The sequence below is a fragment of the Panulirus ornatus genome, chromosome 69, assembly GCF_036320965.1.
Source record: "Panulirus ornatus isolate Po-2019 chromosome 69, ASM3632096v1, whole genome shotgun sequence".
NCBI lineage: Eukaryota > Metazoa > Arthropoda > Malacostraca > Decapoda > Palinuridae > Panulirus > Panulirus ornatus.
Genome location: NC_092292.1, coordinates 20,286,324 through 20,309,088, shown reverse-complemented (window position 1 = coordinate 20,309,088; position 22,765 = coordinate 20,286,324). Strand labels below are relative to the sequence as shown.

Here is a 22,765-nt window from a genome sequence, read left to right as displayed (position 1 = left end):
CCTGCAATTTTTCTCCATTCAAACTTACATTCCAATTAACTTGTCCCTCAACCCTACTGAACATTTTTACTCATACAGGAGAGAAACCATATTCCTGTTCTTTTTCTCCATACCATGCTTCTCATAGATCACCATTATAGTTCCACATGTTGAAGCATCACACATGATTATATAGAAAATGATATATGTCTGCCATTTAGGGCTGATGTATAAGGAAGTATAACTTGAAAATGATCAAAATCTTAATAAAATTGGCCTTAACTTTGTTCTTGGCCTGTTACCTGCTTTGCTGTGCATCAGGTTTAATGTCTTTCTTGATATGCAGAGACTATACCCCTTTTTCTGATATTTTGCTTTAGTTAGGGTTGATAAGATTTTCAGTAAAGGCATCAACTTTTTTTAAAGAAATTTAAAAATGATAGAAAAGATGATGTATCCATTATCTAACTGTCATATGTAATGCACTGAAACTACAGTTTCCTATCTACAAACAGGCCCCACAGACCGTGGTTTCCTCCTGACCACTTCATACCCCCTGGGTCAGTCCAGTCATTCTGTGCCTGCATTACACCCTCCCACATGTTCAGACCTTTAGTACTCAAGACATTTTCCACTCATCTCTATTACGTCTCCCCCTTCTTACTGTAAATTCATTTTATGCTAGTCCAGACTTTGAGATGTACCTTATCAAAACATATTTTTCTTATACAGTCCAGGAACTGGCCGAACGGGTACCTTCTTGGCATGCGACATGGTTATGCGGCAGTTTGAGGACCAGCGCTGTGTAGATGTGCCAAGGACTGTATATTCTATTAGAAGAGATCGAGCAGGTGCAGTACAGACTAAGGAACAGTATGCTTTCATCTACCGGGTATGTATGATTATTGGCTGTTAACGATGATGTAAGTATTGTTATGCAAATAAAAGTAGCAGCATCAAACCTTGGTATCATATTAATTCATTTTGCACTTCTTTAGCTAAAAAAAGAGATGATGATCTACATCAGGTACTCAAAATCGCTGAAGCCTTTGACAATATTGATCTCGTCAGCTATTAGGAATAGACCAGTTTATTTTTCCTTTAGTTGGATTGGTGTTAAGAATGACTTACCAACAAGACTGGTTGAAAGCAACGTCATGATATATGAGTATTTTTATTCCTTTCTGTTTCTTTGTAATGGCTTTGCAAATGTGTAAGTCAGGCAATGAATACTTTTCCACTGTGTCATACACACTTTTCATTGTGTTGTATACACTTCAAATGTTTGAACATGGAATGAGTCTTATCAGGTTTTTGCCTAAATGTTCAAAATATGACTCTAATTGTCTTTTCTGTTTTCTTTCAGGTTATCAACTTGTATGCATCTAAGCTCACATCAGGCAACCTGGATTCCCTTTAGTAAAGCAAAACATTTAATTCATTTTTACCATTTATTCAGTATATTACTGTGTTATCTTTCTCATACATATTGCACTTTATATATTATCATTTGAAGAAAATGAGCACAGAATTTGATATACAGTTTCAAGATGTGCCTTTCAGTAACCAAAAGTGCAATACATCATAAAAATGTTAGTATTCTATTGATTTATAATGCATTATGAAGACTATTTTAAGAAGTATACATAAATGTATATACCATCACATGTAATACTATAATAACTTTTGATTATAGTGTTACTATTGTCATCATATTCATGTATGTAACACTTGCGGAATAAGACAATCATTCATGTACAAAGAAGATTAAGCCAATAGTTGTGCATATTTATTATTATGTATTTTTGTAAGAGTCTTATTTGTTACTTTAGAAGACATAAGAATATTCATCTTCATCTCTTGTGCATACAAATGATATGTATCTAGAATTTAATTCTAAGGTTTCTTTGATACAGTATATCACTAAACAGTTGTTTATCATTCTTAGAAGAAGGCTGTAAGCAGATGTGGGGCATTTAATATCAAAGTGTGATATTTGATGTTTATCTTGCTCTTTCACGAGATGATTTCTGCAACTAAAACAGTAATCTATCCCCTCTGTGTTAACAATAAGCACAAAATCTAAAATGAACTAGGGCTCCAATTTGAAAAAGATTTTATTATATTTTTGTTCAGTTTATAATGCGTTGTTACATCTTTTTCTTTCAATATTTATTTTTCATTATTCAAATGGTTCATGCATGGTTGTGTAGGTACAGTACGTACTACAGTTAGCCTTATATACATATAGCTGAAGACATTCTTAATCATAAAAGCATCATTCATCTAATCAATACAATATTTTTCTAAGGTATCATCGCCTTCTATTCATGCTGCACCATCTGAAAATACTATACTTGAGTATAACTAATAAACTTCTGACAATAAGAAGTAATATCAATAAGCATCAGTTTATTACCAGATGCTATTCAAACTCATTCTTTCACTTGTTCACCTTACTCTATCCTGTATTTCATCCATATTTTATCTGATATATGCTGACATCCCCGAAAAAATAATTCTGGTATTTTGAAATCTAAACCGTCTCATGTCTTATGAAAAGTTTCAGTTCAAAGAATCTTTAAAATCAAAAGGATTATATTTGCACCAAAAACAAAAACCTGCAACTAGGTTTTTATGACAAGTGTGATAATCACTCATAAGAATATCTGTGTATCACACTGATATTATTAAATTTAGTTCTTAGTAAAGAAACCTTCCTGTTCACTCACGAAAAGTCCTGTAATAAGGTATGTTAAAGATTCCTTATTTGATCTTTTGATCTGTCTTCTTTTTGTAACATGACCATATGGAAAAGTGGCTCTTAAGATTCTTTGTAGTGAAGTTAACCTCACCTGTTGTTGTAATGCTTTTCTACACACCTATTTCAGCATCCAAAGTTAATCAAAGCCTAGATATTTAAAACATGATTGAATGAAGATTTTACTTTATAGTTAAAATCAAAGGCATGCAAATCTACCTGTATATGTATGAATGCAATGTATATTTTTCTATAACTTTTAATCATATATTTCATATTTATTAATTCTAGTTTTATATACTAGCTTCAAGAAATAGCAGGCCACATTTATAAACTATGAATGATTCAAGACAATGCTCCATTTTTCATGCAGCACCAAGGGGCAATCATTTAATGCCAAATGTAGTAGTCACAATAATGTGTCACCAGAAAAGACTAATGTAAATAGTTATAAAAAAGTATGCATTTAGTGTTTTCACTATTTTGCTCAGAAATTGATATTATTCTTTACAGAATTTGCTCTTACTGACAGACTTATCATTAAAGAATCACTTTAACTAAAACAAAATTATCATGAATAAAATGACAGTAACCTGTTGCTGATTAGGCATTCAGCGCTCAGCTGTATATGTTACCAGCTAATCAGTTACTGATCAGAGCAGTGATTATTCCACAATCCTTAATGACTGGATGATGTGGAATATGATAGGATATAGACACACCCACAATCAAATAGATATCCAATAAACTTTATTCTACTTGAATATGTCTTTTAAGTTCTCTGGCCAGTTAATTATTTTTTACTCTATTTCCAGTTCCTTCATTGTCATGTGTTGCATATTTCACTGGTATCAATGTAATCAAATTAATGTACAGTGCTCACACTTTAAAACAGAGTCTTATTAAACTTAGGTTTATTGTTTGCTGATATGTGCTTCCCCAAAATGAACAAACTGTGATAATTAGAATTTGAAAACTAGACATAGTGTACATAAGTAAAATTATAGTTTTAATCGCCCAGTTGTCCATGGTTTGAATGGATTTACTTTGTAGTAGTACGTTAAGAATAACTTTTGATAAATGATGAAGGCAAAATATCCAGAAAAAAAGGTTTCACTGATCAGAGGTTTTCTCATTCATGTCTTTAAGATTAGCCGAGTAAACTTAAGCCATGATGACAGAGCGATTTGTCTCACAGCAGGAGTCATGCCTACATTTCTGTAAATGCATTTTACGTTATCTTAAGTGTGTTCGTGTAGTCTGTGGATTTAGTTTACAAAAGTGGATTACCCACGAGTCATTTTTTTTTATATAAACCCAGTGTAAAATAATACCTTTATTTTTTTTCAAGTGAATATTTTTGTCACTAGGGACTTCCTTAGTCAAATTAATGTCTAAACAAATAAATTACCAATGATATTTTTTTTGATAACCCCATATTTCTTTTTTCTACATGAAGTTAGCATTTGCGCAAATAGGTAGTTCAACAGTGGAATACATAGTTTTTCTTTGTCTACACCATTAGTGGATCAAGCAATACAGGCCATGCTCATGGTAAACAGGTGGGCCATTATCATGAGTATAGAAAGATGGAAATTTAAGTATCTAGTGAGAAAAAATCAATTCAATAGAACTACTTGAAATTATTTTCTTGCAGATCATGGTTCTATGGCAGTCAAAGATGAAAATTTTTGAAATACTGCATAGGACAAACTAGACTTATTTCCCGTGCCTTTAATGTCAAACTTACTACCACAACTATTACTTGCTTTCCACCTAGATAGTAGTGAATAATCATGAAAAATATAGTAGTCTTTTATATACCCAATATCTGCCTTAATGAGGTACAATCATGAACAAAGGCCTCGCACACATCCTAATTCTAGCTGTCATGCATAATTTACTGAGTCTGTTTAAGATAATGGTACTAGAAATAGATTGGGGAAGAGCAGTGTGGTTTCAGAAGTGGTAGAGGATGTGTGGATCAGGTGTTTGCTTTCAAGAATGTATGTGAGAAATACTTAGAAAAGCAAATGGATTTGTATGTAGCATTTATGGATCTGGAGATGGCATATGATAGAGTTGATAGAGATGCTCTGTGGAAGGTATTAAGAATATATGGTGTGGGAGGCAAGTTGTTAGAAGCAGTGAAAAGTTTTTTTCGAGGCTGTATGGCATGTGTACGTGTAGGAAGAGAGGAAAGTGATTGGTTCTCAGTGAATGTAGGTTTGCGGCAGAGGTGGGTGATGTCTCCATGGTTGTTTAATTTGTTTATGGATGGGGTTGTTAGAGAGGTGAATGCAAGAGTTTTGGAATGAGGGGCAAGTATGCAGTCTGTTGTGGATGAGAGAGCTTAGGAAGTGAGTCAGTTGTTGTTTGCTGATGATAGAGTGCTGGTGGCTGATTCGTGTAAGAAACTTAAGAAGCTGGTGACTGAGTTTGGTGAAGTGTGTCAAAGGAGAAAGCCAAGAGTAAATGTGAATAAGAGCAAGGTTATTAGGTACAGTAGGGTTGAGGAACAAGTCAACTGGGAGGTAAGTTTGAATGGAGAAAAACTAGAGGAAGTGAAGTGTTTTAGATATCTGGGAGTGGATTTGGCAGCGGATGGAACCATGGAAGCGGAAGTGAATCACAGAGTGGGGGAGAGAGCGAAAGTTCTGGGAGCGTTAAAGAATGTGTGGAAGTCGAGAACATTATCTCGGAAAGCAAAAATGGCTATGTTTGAAGGAATAGTGGTTCCAACAATGTTATGGTTGCGAGGCGTGAGCTATGGATAGAGTTGTGCAGAGGAGGGTGGATGTGTCGGAAATGAGATGTCTGAAGACAATATGTGGTGTGAGGTGGTTTGATCAAGTAAGTAATAATAGGGTAAGAGAGATGTGTGGTTGAGAGAGCAGAAGAGGGTGTTTTGAAATGGTTTGGTCACATGGAGAGAATGAGTGAGGAAAGATTGACCAAGAGGATATATGTCAGAGGTGGAGGGAACGAGAAGTAGGAGACCAAACTGGAGGTGGAAAGATGGAGTGAAAAAGATTTTGAGTGATTGGGGCCTAAACATGCAGGAGGGTGAAAGGCGTGCAAGGAATAGAGTGAACTGGAACGATGTGGTATACCGGGGTCAACATGCTGTCAATGGATTGAACCAGGGCATGTGAAGCGTCTAGGGTAAACCATGGAAAGGTCTGTGGGGCCTGGATGTGGAAAGGGAGCTGTGGTTTTGGTGCATTATTACATGACAGCTAGAGACTGAATGTGAACGAATGCGGCCTTTGTTGTCTTTTCCTAGCTCTACCTCACGCACATTTGGGGGGAGGGGGTGGTTACTTCATGTGTGGTGGGGTGGCGATGGGAATGAATAAAGGCAGACAGTATTTTAACTTTCTAAAATGGGAAACAGAAGAAGGAGTCACGCGGGGAGTGCTCATCCTCCTTGAAGGCTCAGATTGGGGTGTCTAAATGTGGGTGGATGTAACCAAGATGAGAAAAAAGGAGAGATATGTAGAATGTTTGAGGAAAGGAACCTGGATGTTTTGGCCCTGAGTGAAACGAAGCTCAAGGGTAAAGGGGAAGAGTGGTTTGGGAATGTCTTGGGAGTAAAGTCAGGGGTTAGTGAGAGGACAAGAGCAAGGGAAGGAGTAGCACTACTCCTGAAACAGGAGTTGTGCGAGTATGTGATAGAGTGTAAGAAAGTAAATTCTAAATTAATATGGGTAAAATTGAAGGTTGATGGAGACAGATGGGTGATTATTGGTGCATATGTACAGAGTATCAGGTTGGGAAGGAGCAGTGAGGTTTCAAAGTGGTAAAGGATGTGTGAATCAGGTGTTTGCTTTAAAGAATGTGTGTGAGAAATACTTACAACAGATGGATTTGTATGTGGCACATATGGATTTGGAAAAAGAATATCATAGGGCTGATAAAGACACAGCTTTCCTCCCACAGTGTGGGAGGAAAGCTGCTAAAAGCAATGAGATTTTTTTTATCAAAGGTGTAAGGCATGTATAAAAATAGGAAGCGAGGAGAGTGAATGGTTCCAAATGAAGGCCGGTCTGCAGCTGGGGTGTATAATGTCACTAAGTTTGTTCAATTTGTATATAAATGAGGTGGTAAGCGAGGTGAGTGCGAGAATCTTGGAGAGAGTGGAGAGTATCCAGTCTGTTGTGGATGAGAAGGCCTGGGAAGAGAGTCAATTGTTGTTTGCTGATGATACAGCACTGGTGGCAGATTTGAGTGATAAACTGCAGAAGTTGGTTACCGAGTTTGGAAGAGTGTGTGAATAGAGGAAGTTGAGAGTACATGTGAATAAAATCAAGGCTATCAGATATAGGAAGGTTGAAGGACATGTTGGTTGGGGTGTGAGTTTGATGGGAGAAAACTTGGAGGAAGTTTTGTCTTACATACCTGGGAGTGGACATGGCAGCAAATGAAGCCATGGAAGTGGAAACGAATTAGAGGTTGGTTAAGGGTGCAAAGGTTCTGGGAGCGATGAAGAATGTGTGGAAATAAAAAACGTTATCTGAGAGGGCAAAAATGGTTATGTTTGAAGGTATAGTAGTCCAAACAATATCATACAGATGTGAGGCATGGGCTATAGATAAGGCTGTGCGGAAGTAGGTGGATGTGTTGGAAATGAGATGTTTGACAACAGTATATGATGTGAGGTGGTTTGATCGAGTAAGAAATGAAAGGGTAAATAAGAGGTGTGGTAGTAAAAAGACTGGTTGAGAGAGCCTAAAGGGTTTGGATATATGGAGAGAATGAGCGAGGAAAGATTGACAAAGAAGATTTATGTGCCAGAAGTGGAGAGAACAAGTTGAACGTGGAGACCAAATTGGAGATGGAAGGATGGATTGGAAAAGATTTTGAGTGACCGGGGCATGAACATGCAAGAGAGTGAAAGCCATGCACGGAATAGAGTGAACTGGAATGGGAAGAGGTCCAAGGTACACCAGAGGTACCATGGGAGCAGACCCAAAGTACTCAAGAAGTACCTCGAGAGCTGATCCACAGTGCATCAGAGGAACCACAGGATGAGGCCCATGGTACAGCAGGGGTACCCAGAGCGAAGGTTCAAGGTACATCGGCACACCACGACAGCATGGTCCCCAGAGGAGGTGCCCTACTTTCTGCCCGTGGCCGCCGCCACCGCCGCCCAGGCTATGTCCACCACCGGGGTAAGAAGGCCAGTTGTCTCTCGTCGTCTTGCAACACGCGGCGGCCGACCTTCACCTCCGAGCAGGCGGCACTCAGAGCCCCTCCTCCACCTGTCTCAATAGATAGAGTGATTCGCTTTACATGTGGGATGGGAGAACTCCTTATTTGACCTTGTATTCGCTACTTTTAAGTTTACTGGGGTTACAGAGCCTGTATACATACAGGTATAATATGCATAAATGATGTATACTTTGACTGATTAGTGAACGAAAGTTTTTAATGTAGTTATACCAATTCTGGACTTATGCTTCCTGCAGGAATGTGGGGCCATGAAACGGGGTTATCATTAGTGGCTGCCAGTGCAGGTTGACCCACCAGCTCCCGGTCACCTGTCCTTGAACATTTATACTACTCCTCCCCTCCACCCCCTCCCCCCCTTCCTCCCACCCTCACCTACCCTCTAAGAGTAGGCAAAGCTGGGTAAAAACTGGCAAGCTTGAGGCTGACACAAATATTCAAGGCTGGACAGTGAAAAGACCAGGAGTTGCCAGGGATTGCGGCCCCACCCGCCCTTGATTCACACAAATTGGACCAGTGATGTCACCGTTGAAAATACAAAAACTGATTTGTCAAAGTAAATGGACCATAGCTTGCCCACTACCTAACCGTAGCGTAAGAAGCTTATTTGTTCTCAGTTCACCGTCTGTATAAAAATTCAGTGATCAAGCTGAAGGAGCTTTTTATTCGGTGTCTCAGGAACTGTTTTCAAAATCCTTCGGTAACTAATATATTCAATTATATAATGGCTTGTTATGCACAAAACGATAGAACAGAAGCTTAAAAAGGAATAATATTGCAATGATCAGATATAAAAGCAAATATACAGGAAAGAACTAGATAACTGGTCATACAACATCTTAGGTAAACTCCAGGATTATCGTTTTTGAGCAACAGTGAATATGTGTGTGTTGTGTGTGTGTGTGTGTGTGTGTGTGTGTGTGTGTGTGTGTGTGTGTGTGTGTGTGTGTGTGTGTGTGTGTATGTGTGTGTGTGCGGTTTGTGTGTGTGTGTGTGTGTGTGTGTGTGTGTGTGTGTGTGTGTGTGTGTGTGTGTGTGTGTGTGTGTGTGTGTGTGTGACTTTAAATAATGAAACTCATAATAGCAATACTATTACTAATATTGGCACTACCACTACTACGACCACTACAACTACTGCTACTGTTACTACTTCTACTACTGCTATTGAATAATAATGATAGTAATAACAATTAATACAACAATGATAAATGGTATCATTATCATTAGTAATAGTAATAATAGCAGTAGTAAAAAAATTCTGAGAATTCCGTGCAAGACTGCATATTACCATAGATATGACGAATTACATGTAGGTTTGCGGCAGGGGTGTGTGATGTCTCCATGGTTGTTTAATTTGTTTATGGATGGGGTTGTTCGGGAGGTGAATGCAAGAGTTTTGGAAAGAGGGGCAAGTATGAAGTCTGTTGGGGATGAGAGAGCTTGGGAAGTGAGACAGTTGTTGTTCGCTGATGATACAGCGCTGGTGGCTGATTCATGTGAGAAACTGCAGAAGCTGGTGACTGAGTTTCGTAAAGTGTGTGAAAGAAGAAAGTTAAGAGTAAATGTGAATAAGAGCAAGGTTATTAGGTAGAGTTGAGGGTCAAGTTAATTGGGAGGTAAGTTTGAATGGAGAAAAACTGGAGGAAGTAAAGTGTTTTAGATATCTGGGAGTGGATCTGGAAGCGGTTGGAACCATGGAAGTGGAAGTGAATCATAGGGTGGGGGAGAGGGCGAAAATTCTGGGAGCCTTGAGGAATGTTTGGAAGTCGAGAACATTATCTCGGAAAGCAAAAATGGGTATGTTTGAAGGAATAGTGGTTCCAACAATGTTGTATGGTTGTGAGGCATGGGCTATGGATAGAGTTGTGCGCAGGAGGGTGGATATGCTGGAAATGAGATGTCTGAGGAAAATATGTGGTGTAAGGTGGTTTGATCGAGTAATTAATGTAAGGGTAAGAGAGATGTGTGGAAATAAAAAGAGTATGGTTGAGAGAACAGAAGAGGGTGTTTTGAAATGGTTTGGTCACATGGAGAGAATGAGTGAGGAAAGATTGACCAAGAGGATATATGTGTCAGAGGTGGAGGGAATGAGAAGTGGGAGACCAAATTGGAGGTGGAAAGATGAAGTGAAAAAGATTTTGAGTGATTGGGGCCTGAACATGCAGGAGGGTGAAAGGCGTGCAAGGAATAGAGTGAATTGGAACGATGTGGTATACCGAGGTCGATGTGCTGTCAATGGATTGAACCAGGGCATGTGAAGTGTCTGGGGTAAACCATGGAAAGTTCTGTAGGGTCTGAATGTGGAAAGGAAGCTGTGGTTTTGGTGCATTATTACATGACAGATAGAGACTGAGTGTGAACGAATGGGGCCTTTGTTGTCTTTTCTTAGCGCTACTTCACACACGAGGGGGGAGGGGGATGTTATTCCATGTGTGGCGAGGTGGCGATGGGAATAAATAAAGGCAGACAGTATGAATTATGTACATGTGCATACATGTATATGTCTGCATGTGTATACATATGTGTAGACTGAGATGTACAGGTATGTATATTTGCGTGTGTGGACGTGTATGTATATACATGTGTATGGGGGTGGGTTGGGCCATTTCTTTCGTCTGTTTCCTTGAGCTACCTCGCTAACGCTGGAGACAGCAACAAAGCAATATAAATAAATAAAAAATATATAAATATCCCTGGGGATAGGGGAGAAAGAATACTTCCCACGTATTCCCTGCATGTCGTAGAAGGCGACTAAAAGGGAAGGGAGCGGGGGGCTGGAAATCCTCCCCTCTCATTTTTATTTTTAAATTTTCCAAAAGAAGGAACAGAGAAGAAGGCCATGTGAGGATATTCCCTCAAAGGCCCAGTCCTCTGTTCTTAACGCTACCTCACTATTGCGGAAAATGGCGAATAGTATGAAAATATATATATATATATATATATATATATATATATATATATATATATATATATATATATATATATATATATATATTTATTTATTTATTTATTTTGCTTCGTCGCTGTCTCCCACGTTTGCGAGGTAGCACAAGGAAACATACGAAAAAAATGGCCCAACCCACCCCCATACACATGTATATACACACACGTCCACACACGCAAATATACATACCTATACATCTCAATGTACAAATATATATACACACACATACTCATACATATATACCCATGCACACAATTAACACTGTCTGCCTTTATTCATTCCCATCGCCACCTCGCCACACATGAAATACCATCCCCCTCCCCCCTCATGTGTGCGGGGTAGCGCTAGGAAAAGACAACAAAGGCCTCATTCGTTCACACTCAGTCTCCAGCTGTCACGCAATAATGCCCGAAACCACAGCTCCCCTTCCACATCCAGGCCCCACACAGCTTTCCATGGTTTACCCCAGACGCTTCACATGCCTTGATTCAATCCACTGACAGCACATCAACCCCGGTATACCACATCGATCCAATTCACTCTATTCCTTGCCCTCCTTTCACCCTCCTGCATGTTCAGGCCCCGATCACTCAAAATCGTTTTTCACTTCATCTTTCCACCTCCAATTTGGTCTCCCACTTCTCCTCGTTCCCTCCACCTCCGACACATATATCCTCTTGGTCAATCTTTCCTCACTCATTCTCTCCATGTGCCCAAACCATTTCAAAACACCCTCTTCTGCTCTCTCAACCAGGCTCTTTTTATTTCCACACATCTCTCTTACCCTTACATTACTTACTCGATCAAGCCACCTCACACCACACATTGTCCTCAAACATCTCATTTCCAGCACATCCACCCTCCTGCGCACAACTCTATCCATAGCCCACGCCTCGCAACCATACAACATTGTTGGAACCACTATTCCTTCAAACTTACCCATTTTTGCTTTCCGAGATAATGGTCTCGACTTCCACACACACACACACACACACACACACACACACAGTGAAAAGTTTTTATCGAGGATGTAAGGCATGTGTACGTGTAGGAAGAGAAGAAAGTGATTGGTTCTCAGTGAATGTAGGTTTGCGGCAGGGGTGTGTGATATCTCCATGGTTGTTTAATTTGTTTATGGATGGGGTTGTTAGAGAGGTAAATGCAAGAGTTTTGGAAAGAGGGGCAAGTATGAAGTCTGTTGGGGATGAGAGAGCTTGGGAAGTGAGTCAGTTGTTGTTCGCTGATGATACAGCGCTGGTAGCTGATTCATGTGAGAAACTGCAGAAGCTGGTGACTGAGTTTGGTAAAGTGTGTGGAAGAAGAAAGTTAAGAGTAAATGTGAATAAGAGCAAGGTTATTAGGTACAGTAGGGTTGAGGGTCAAGTCAATTGGGAGGTGAGTTTGAATGGAGAAAAACTGGAGAAAGTGAAGTGTTTTAGATATCTGGGAGTGGATCTGGCAGCGGATGGAACCATGGAAGCAGAAGTGGATCATAGGGTGGGGGAGGGGGCGAAAATTTTGGATGAAACTAGTATACTTGTTTAAAATCATATTCCAGCCACTAAGATGAACACTTTCTCACATACTAAAAACTTGTACACCAGTATATATTAATATAATGAAATGGATAAACTTGCTCATTCACCTTGCATGTACAACTGGAAATCATGCTTATTTACTGCCATCATACAGTACCATGTTATTTCTTTATCACTTTTCTGTATAGTTTTGTACATCATTTCTTTAGGGTAAACATCTTTATAAGGTACAACATCCTGATATTTAGTTTTAGAGTGTTCATCACAGGAATCAAGGGACACATCTCAACAGTCACCCCCACCTCAAACTCTTTCCCATGAGCCTCCATTCCTAACAGGTTTTATCAACCATGTGGTATTCCAGGAACATAAACCTAACAGTTGCCAAGGAATCTTTGTACATATACTGTTGTTACTTGACTCCAGCTGCAAGAACACAATGATTCCTTCAACTAGGTGCTATTAATGTCCATGGACAGAGAGAACATGGATAGAGTTGTGCACAGGAGGGTGGATGTGCTGGAAATGAGATGTTTGAGGACAATGTGTGGTGTGAGGTGGTTTGATCGAGTAAGTAACGTAAGGGTAAGAGAGATGGGTGGAAATAAAAAGAGCGTGGTTGAGAGAGCAGAAGAGGGTGTTTTGAAATGGTTTGGGCACATGGAGAGAATGAGTGAGGAAAGATTGACCAAGAGGATATATGTGTCGGAGGTGGAGGGAACGAGGAGAAGTGGGAGACCAAATTTTAGGTGGAAAGATGGAGTGAAAAAGATTTTGTGTGATCGGGGCCTGAACATGCAGGAAGGTGAAAGGAGGGCAAGGAATAGAGTGAATTGGATCAATGTGGTATACCGGGGTTGACGTGCTGCCAGTGGATTGAATCAGGGCATGTGAAGCGTCTGGGGTACACCATGGAAAGCTGTGTAGGTATGTATATTTGCATGTGTGGATGTGCATGTATATACATGTGTATGGGGGAGGGTTGGGCCATTCCTTTCGTCTGTTTCCTTGCGCTACCTCGCAAACGCGGGAGACAGCGGCAAAAAAAAAAAAAAAAAAAAATATTTATTTATTTATTTATATTGCTTTGTCGCTGTCTCCCGTGTTAGCGAGGTAGCGCAAGGAAACAGACAAAAGAATGGCCCAACCCGCCCACATACACATGTATATACATACATGTCCACACACGCACAATATACATACCTATACATCTCAATGTACACATATACATACACACACAGACATATACATATATACACATGTACATAATTCATACTGTCTGCCTTTATTCATTCCCATCGCCACCTCGCCACACATGGAATAACATCCCCCTCCCCCCTCATGTGTACGAGGTAGCGCTAAGAAAAGACAACAAAGGCCCCATTCGTTCACAGTCTCTAGCTGTCATGTAATAATGCCCAAAACCACAGCTCCCTTTCCACACCCAGGCCCCACACAACTTTCCATGGTTTAGCCGAGACGCTTCACATGCCCTGATTCAATCCACTGACAGCATGTCGACCCCGGTATGCCACATCGATCCAATTCACTCTATTCCTTGCCCGCCTTTCACCCTCCTGCATGTTCAGGCCCCGATCACTCAAAATCTTTTTCACTCCATTTTTCTACTTCCAATTTGGTCTCCCACTTCTCCTCGTTCCCTCCACCTCCGACACATATATCCTCTTGGTCAATCTTTCCTCACTCATTCTCTCCATATGACCAAACCATTTCAAAACACCCTCTTCTGCTCTCTCAACCACGCTCTTTTTATTTCCACACATCTCTCTTACCCTTACATTATTTACTTGATCAAACCACCTCACAACACATATTGTCTTCAAATATTTCATTTCCAGCACCTCCACTCTCCTGCACACAACTCTACCCATAGCCCACGACTCGCAACCATACAACATTGTTGGAACCACTATTCCTTCAAACATACCCATTTTTGCTTTCTGAGATAATGTTCTCGACTTCCAAACATTCTTCAAGGCTCCCAGGATTTTTGCCCCCTCCCCCACCCTATGATTCACTTCCATGGTTCCATCCGCTGCCTATTCCACTCCGAGATATCTAAAACACTTCATTTCCTCCATTCAAACTTACCTCCCATTCTCGACTTCCACACATTCTTTAACGCTCCCAGAACTTTCGCCCTCTCCCCCACCCTATGATTCACTTCCGCTTCCATGGTTCCATCCGCTGCCAAATCCACTCCCAGATATCTAAAACACTTTACTTCCTCCAGTTTTTCTCCATTCAAACTTACCTCCCAATTGACTTGTCCCTCAACCCTACTGCACCTAATAACCTTACTCTTATTCACATTTACTCTCAGCTTTCTTCTTTCACACACTTTACCAAACTCAGTCACCAGCTTCTGCAGTTTCTCCCCCGAATCGGCCACCAGCGCTGTATCATCAGCGAACAACAACTGACTCACTTCTCATGCTCTCTCATCCACAACAGACTGCATACTTGCCCCTCTTTCCAAAACTCTTGCATTCACCTCCCTAACAACCCCATCCATAAACAAATCAAACAACCATGGAGACATATCACACCCCTGCCACAAACCTTCATTCACTGAGAACCAATCATTTTCCTCTCTTCCTACACATACACATGCCTTACATCCTCGATAAAACCTTTTCACTGCTTTTAACAACCTGCCCCCCACACAATATATTTTCAATACCTTCCACAGAGCAGCTCTATCATATGCCTTCTCCAGATCCATAAATGCCACATACAAATCCATTTGCTTTTCTAAGTATTTCTAGCATACATTCTTCAAAGCAAACACCTAATCCACACATCCTCTACCACTTCTGAAACCACACTGCTCTTCCCCAATCTGATGCTCTGTACATGCCTTCACCCTCTCAATCAATACCCTCCCATACAATTTACCAGGAATACTCAACAGACTTATACCTCTGTAATTTGAGCACTCACCCTTATCCCCTTTGCCTTTGTACAATGGCACTAAGCAAGCATTCTGCCAATCCTCAGGCACCTCACCATGAGTCATACATACATTAAATAACCTTACCAACCAGTCAACAATACAGTCATCCCCTTTTTGGATAAATTCCACTGCAATACCATCCAAACCCGCCGCCTTGCTGGCTTTCATCTTCTGCAAAGCTTTTACTAACTCTTCTCTGTTTACCAAATTCTTCTCCCTAACCCTCTCACTTTGCACACCACCTCGACCAAAACACCCTATATCTGCCACTCTATCATCAAACACATTCAACAAACCTTCAAAATACTCACTCCATCTCCTTCTCACGTCACCACTACTTGTTATCATCTCCCCATTAGGTCCCTTCACTGAAGTTCCCATTTGTTCCCTTGTCTTACGCACTTTATTTACCTCCCTCCAAAACATCTTTTTATTCTCCCTAAAATTTAATGATACTCTCTCACCCCAACTCTCATTTGCCCTCTTTTTCACCTCTTGCACCTTTCTCTTGACCTCCTGCCTCTTTCTTTTATACGTCTCCCACTCATTTCCATCATTTTCCTGCAAAAGTCATCCAAATGCCTCTCTCTTCTCTTTCACTAATAATCTTACTTCTTCATCCCACCACTCACTACCCTTTCTAATCTGCCCACCTCCCACGCTTCTCATGCCACAAGCATCTTTTGCGCAAGCCATCACTGCTTCCCTAAGTATATCCCATTTCTCCCCCACTCCCCTTACCTCCTTTATTCTCACCTTTTTCCATTCTGTACTCAGTCTCTCCTGGTACTTCCTCACACAAGTCTCCTTCCCAAGCTCACTTACTCTCACCACTCTCTTCACCCCACCATTCTCTCTTTTTTTCAGAAAACCTATACAAATCTTCCCCTTCACCTCCACAAGATAATGATCAGACATACCTCCAGTTGCACCTCTCAGCACATTAACATCCAAAAGTCTCTCTTTCACATGCCTATCAATTAACACGTAATCCAATAACGCTCTCTGGCCATCTCTCCTACTTACATACGTATACTTATGTATATCTCGCTTTTTAAACCACGTATTCCCAATCATCAATCCTTTTTCTGCACATAAATCTACAAGCTCTTCACCATTTCCATTTACAACACTGAACACTCCATGTACACCAATTATTCCCTCAACTGCCACATTACTCACCTTTGCGTTCAAATCACCCATCACTATAACCCGGTCTTGTGCATCAAAACTACTAACACATTCACTCAACTGCTCCCAAAACACTTGCCTCTCATGATCTTTCTTCCCATGCCCAGGTGCATATGCACCAATAATCACCCATCTCTCTCCATCAACTTTCAGTTTTACCCATATCAATCTAGAGTTTACTTTCTTACACTCTATCACATACTCCCACCACTCCTGTTTCAGGAGTGGTGATACTCCTTCCCTTGCTCTTGTCCTCTCACTAACCCCTGACTTTACTCCCAAGACATTCCAAACCACTCTTCCCCTTTACCCTTGAGCTTCATTTTACTCAGAGCCAAAACATCCAGGTTCCTTTCCTCAAACTTACTACCTATCTCTCCTTTTTCTCATCTTGGTTACATCCACACACATTTAGACACCCCAATCTGAGCCTTCGAGGAGGATGAGCACTCCCTGCGTGACTCCTTCTTCTGTTTCCCCTTTTAGAAAGTTAAAATACAAGGAGGGGAGGGTTTCCAGCCCCCCGCTCCCGTCCCCTTTAGTCGCCTTTTATGACACGTGAGGAATGCGTGGGAAGTATTCTTTCTCCTCTATGAGTCAATGGGGAAAATGAAACATGATAAGTTCCCAAGTGCACTCGTGTAATAATTACATCATCAGGGGAGACACAAGAGAGAAATATAAGTCAGTTGATATACACCGAAGAGACGAAGCTAGGACGCCATTTGATAAACATGTGGGAGACCAAATTGGAGGTGGAAAGATGGAGTGAAAAAGATTTTTGAGTGAACGGGGCCTGAACAAGCAGGAGGGTGAAAGGCATGCAAGGAAAAAAATGAATTGGAATGATGTGGTATACCTGGGTCGACGTGCTGTCAATGGATTGAACCAGTGCGTGTGAAGCATCTGGGGTAAACCCTGGAAAGTTCTGTGGGGCCTGGATGTGGGAAGGGAGCTGTGGTTTCAGTGCATTATACATGACAGATAAAGACTGAGTGTGAACGAATGTGGCCTTTGCTGTGTTTTCCCAGCGCTACCTCGCGCACATGCGGGGGTATGGGGTTGTTATTTCATGTGTGGCGGGGTGGTGACAGGAATGAATAAGGGCACACAGTATGAATTATATACATGTGTATATATGTGCGTGTGTGGACATGTATGTATATACATGTGTATATGGGTGGGTTGGGCCATTCTTTCGTCTGTTTCCTTCCGCTACCTCGCTAATGCGGGAGACAGTGACAAAGTATAATAAACAAATAAGATATTTGACAATATGTTCTTTAAAATGATGGCTGACTCTGTTTTTAATTGGTGTTAGATTTTTGGAAGTCAAGAAATGTGAAGAGTTCCATAGATGCTTTGGAGCTGTTTTTATTGTTTTACTTGAATTATAAACTTTTTTCAGATAATGTATATTTCTGATGGTTTCATAAGTTCAGAACTCTTGGTTTAGGGACAGGATACATACTAACATCTCAGAAAACGTGACTCTCATGATGGAATTAGGTTTTTCATTGATTAGCTTTTATATAATACATTTAAAGTGTGTGATTGGTTATTACATAGAAGTTGAAGTGCTTGGGGTTTCACTGAAGATCAGTACCCATCACAGTTTCTAGGTTTTGAAAGTTGCTGTATTTGAGATATTAGAATGTATTGGAAATATCTTTTAGTTCCTCAGGCCAATGTCTGTATAAGGAGATTGATACTTATGAGTAATATTTAGAGCTACAATAGGGTGAACCAGAGACAGTGCACTGAAGCTGCAACTATATGTCAGTAAGAAGCTAAGTACAAAAGTAATAAAACAGTGCTGTTGATAGATGGTGCTCAGTTGTCAAATGTTCATTAACTTTTCAGTTGCAGGGTAGTAATTACACTGTTTCTCTTGTTAGATTTGGCATTGCATTACATGATTACTGTACGGCTGTCATGATGTACCGCATGTTTGTTTCTCAACACTAAAAAAATACTTTGGAACTCTTTACCTCTTCCTGTCTTTCGTAACAGCTATGACCTGACCCTTTTTAAAAGATGGGCTTTTCATTTCCTCCAAATTCAAATTATATCTTTTTTCTCTAACACCCTTCATTTTCCAGTTAAGGCCTCAATTTTATGAACTGTCAGTTGAATAATATTACTGTAAGTTTGAGCTTTATTAGATTATTAGCATACTTGTTTTAACTTGATGATTCATGCTTTATTTATGTATTTATGTATAATGATTTTTCTCAGTAAATCTGGTGGTGGTATGAGTACATTTGGAATGTAGCTAAAGCCCATTTAAGTAAATTTCAATTTTGAATGAAAAGCTTAACCCATTGCAAGTACTTACTTCATCTTCCTGTGTCTTACCAAAATTTGTGATAAATCTCCATCCAGAGTTTATATGAGAAGGGCTGTGATGATGGGTACCTACCTCGTATCCCTAAGTCAGTGGAAATATTGTACTCTTTGTCAACGGGCTATCTGTTCCACACAGCAGTAATGGAGAAGCAATACATGAAACCCTCTTATAGGCGTTTCCTCAAAAGCTTAACATGGAACAGGTTAGTTACTTCATATCTTTTTTGATTTGTTAAATTCTACATGCAATCATGCTTTTTACCTTAACTCAGGAAAGTAGAAGGGAGGCTGTTTTCTTATTTTCGGCATTGGTCCTGGTGGTACAAGAGAAAAAGGTCATTATTCTAGAAACATGTTTAATTATAATGGGATGGGGCATTACATGAGGTATGAGTAAGGTGGCATAGTGACACACTGCTAAAACATGGTGAAACAAAATAGAAATTATGTCAGATGTTGTGTGCAGTCAATGCTGAATTGTTAGCTGAATCATAAGGTACGTTGGACTGAAGGGTCGGATGCTATGTTTATGTGTAGGGGAGGATAGTTAAAGTAAATGCAAGTAAACAAAGGAATTATTTGCTGCCTCTACCCCTTCTTCTTTACTCACTATATTCTAAACAAAACTTTTCTAAAATTTCTCTTCCTCAAGATTAACAGTAATACTTGACAATGGTGCTTACAAAAGTTGCAGGGAAAGCTTCCATTAAAACGGAAGATGAGTGCTGGCAGTTGTACTAACAGGTGTGGTGTGTGAAGGAGCTGCTGGAGTCCCAACAGGACTGCCTAAGTTCATTGGTTCCATCTGTCAAAAATGAAAAAAAAAAGTATTAAATAAAATCACTCACTAATCTTTTTACAATTCAATAATCTATGTACTTTGATACTCAATGTTTTTAATTCATGTATAAGCAAGTTTAGGAGAAAATATAGTCCCTAAATACAATCAATACATATCTAACTTCATATCAATCCACTTTTATTCCTAATACAAAGATGGTAATAAAAAGAAATCTATATACCACAGGTCTACCCATTATAACAAAAACAGGGGAATAGTGCTGCTGAATTAGCTAAAACCGTAAATCATATTCCCACAGGGTTCAGTATGTCAGCTTGTGGGTGAACTGACACCCTACCTACAGCAATGGCAAAATACAACACATGATGCCCCATTTTCTCCCAAAAAATGGCATATTTCTAGTCTCTTGTTTAGAAAATATTCTTAGCTTTTGGAAAGAAGTCAAGTAAAAATTGGGTCAAAGGATCACACACCCTATGGGACTGATTACTTAACAACAACAACACACGAATAACCCATGTGGCAATGACAGGTCTAGGTAAAGGGGTGAAGGTCATATGACAGGTTGGTTATTCAAAATTAAGCTCTGAAAGTCTAACTTAAGTGGAATATTAACTTAACTCTTGGTTCAACATACGAACGGCAGCACCCTAATGAACCCAACTTTCTTTACAGTGATCTCTGCTTGGAGAAAACACGCTCCTAAGCAATTTAAAGATGTGACTTTCGTCGACTGTGATACAATAAAGTCATTTCATTAATCACACAGTCTGTATTCTTATAAAAAGAATATTAAAACTACGGCCTGAAAATCATCCTGAACTTAAAATGTAAACTTATGAACAAGTACCACCAATATGATCTTCTAACAAAACAGAATTTACCTTACAAACGAATCTTTTAATTCCTTGGCTGCAGAGTCTTCAAGCACGATAAAATTTACTCTAAAAAAAAAAGGTAAACACTAGTCATGTGTTTTTTAAAGTTCTCTTCCACCTTCTTCCTTTTAAACATGTCGACCGCAATGGCTGCAGGTACCACAAGCTCAAATGACCTTCTGTAAAATAGTCTAAATTTTCTCTAGTAATCATAGATATAATAAGAAACATCTGACGGACATAAATGATATAATTGTACATACATACTATAAACTGCAACTTAGAATGATTCTTTTTTTATTTAAAACAGATTCTCAGTTGATCTTTTCCCCGTAGATTTTTTTACTATACAAGTCTTTCTGCGAGATATTATTAGTATGATAAGAAATGACAAAGAATATATTTGAAACAAAGATTAGGTAAACTCTAGATAACAGTAGAAGTTCGAGGTATGCATAGAGTAATGATAAATTGATTAGCTCATGCCCAAATACCGGTATAATTGCACCACATTTATATGAAATTTAAATACCTTGAGTTTGAGTTTATATCCTTAAAATGCAAAGACAATGTACATATTTAACTCTTTCACCGAGGATAGCACATAAACTATATGCAAATAATTATTTCTAATGTGGTTCTTATAATGCAGTCAAAATCATTGACAGCATTATAACAATAAATCTAACATCAAAGATCTTAAAAACACATTTACCATTATCAGTAGAGAAGAATTATAATTTAGTTACATAAACATTAATGTCTTAGTATCGAAATCATTTCATATTCAGATGAATCACCATGGTCTTCTGATATTTAACACAATTTCTTTGGGTGGTTCTTGTTATTAATAAATGCATTTACAAAGTGTTGCTTTATCTTTCGCATATCTGTCTCGGTTTCTATAGTACAAGTATTGTCCATATAAGCAGTTATCATGAAATCCTTATCACACACTTCGTTACAACCTTTGATTAAGTATTTACATTTGGCTTTGTTTGTTCTCGTTAAAGAGCAATTCCTTCATGATGTGGAGGGTCATAGGCCTAGCTAATCACATCATCATTTAGGAGGTCTGCACGCAATCTGTAGAGCTTGTCATATCACTGTGATCAACAACTGAGTACGGCAATGGCCTTCCCTTATCTGCTCGAAACATACTGTGAGTACAAGATACACGCCCCCATTGCCCCATCACAGAGATATATTTGCCTGCTGGGTAAAGGGGGAAGCTGTAAGCATTTATGACCTAAAAGCGTTGGCTAGAGTTGCCTGATTAGCTGATCTCATGATCCATCTGGATTCATGTAGTTCGTATGGGTAGTTTGTGCAACATTTCATTCCAATCATGGTAGCTCCTTTTACATCCACTGATTCAGGTAAGTATTTATTCCTCGATGAATGTTCCCTTTCCATAAATGACACTTATTTTTCCTCTTTCATTAGTTCACTTTGACATATTGTATATAATAAAGATACAAAGCAGTGATGAGAGTCAACTGGAAAATCCAGAGAGAGAGAGAGAGAGAGAGAGAGAGAGAGAGAGAGAGAGAGAGAGAGAGACAGACAGACAGACAAACAGACAGTGTGTGTGTGTGTGTGTGTGTGTGTGTGTGTGTGTGTGTGTGTGTGTGTGTGTGTGTTTGTGTGTGTGTGTGTGTGTGTGTGTGTGTGTGAGACAGACAGACAGACAAACAGACAGTGTGTGTGTGTGTGTGTGTGTGTGTGTGTGTGTGTGTGTGTGTGTGTGTGTGTTATCACATGACACAATGGAGTGTTCATGTACCAATTGATTTGTACTTGGATAATATTCATCATCTTCCAGTCGGTCATGTGTATGTAGACGCAAATTCAGTGAATCTGACTTGAACTTCTGTTGAAACAAAGGTCAATAGTAAAGTCTTCACTTTAAAACGAACTTTTGGATACCCTGCATAAAGTGTAGCAACTTAAAATATTCAATTTATAATATGAAAATATTCTATGAATATCCAATTGAACAAAATATGATCCACCCAAACCCAGCCTAGGGAGATCTCAGCCTACAAAAGCCAACATTAACTATCATTTCCTTCTCAGTCTGAATCATTTCTACTTTCTATTACTTCTTGAAG

The 22,765-nt window shown here is 39.4% G+C and overlaps 1 protein-coding gene and 1 long non-coding RNA gene across 7 annotated transcripts in view; one reads left to right on the top strand and one right to left on the bottom strand.

Moving 5' to 3' along the window:
* Positions 1-4,159, top strand: part of LOC139747631 (uncharacterized) — a 117,177-nt gene extending 113,018 nt beyond the window's left edge. For all 6 annotated transcript variants that reach the window (XM_071660126.1, XM_071660128.1, XM_071660130.1 and 3 more), the window contains 2 exons: positions 712-871; positions 1,346-4,159. In XM_071660126.1, coding sequence (XP_071516227.1) covers positions 712-871; positions 1,346-1,399 — 214 coding nt within the window. In that variant the 3' untranslated portion in view covers positions 1,400-4,159. The remainder of the gene's footprint in view (positions 1-711; positions 872-1,345) is intronic.
* On the bottom strand, positions 3,469-20,798 carry LOC139747633 (uncharacterized). The gene is made up of 4 exons (XR_011712426.1): positions 20,658-20,798; positions 19,655-19,776; positions 19,234-19,285; positions 3,469-8,004 (listed from the first exon to the last, which is right to left on the bottom strand). It is a non-coding gene; the product is annotated as an uncharacterized lncRNA (long non-coding RNA).
* Between the last annotated feature and the right edge of the window lie 1,967 nt (positions 20,799-22,765).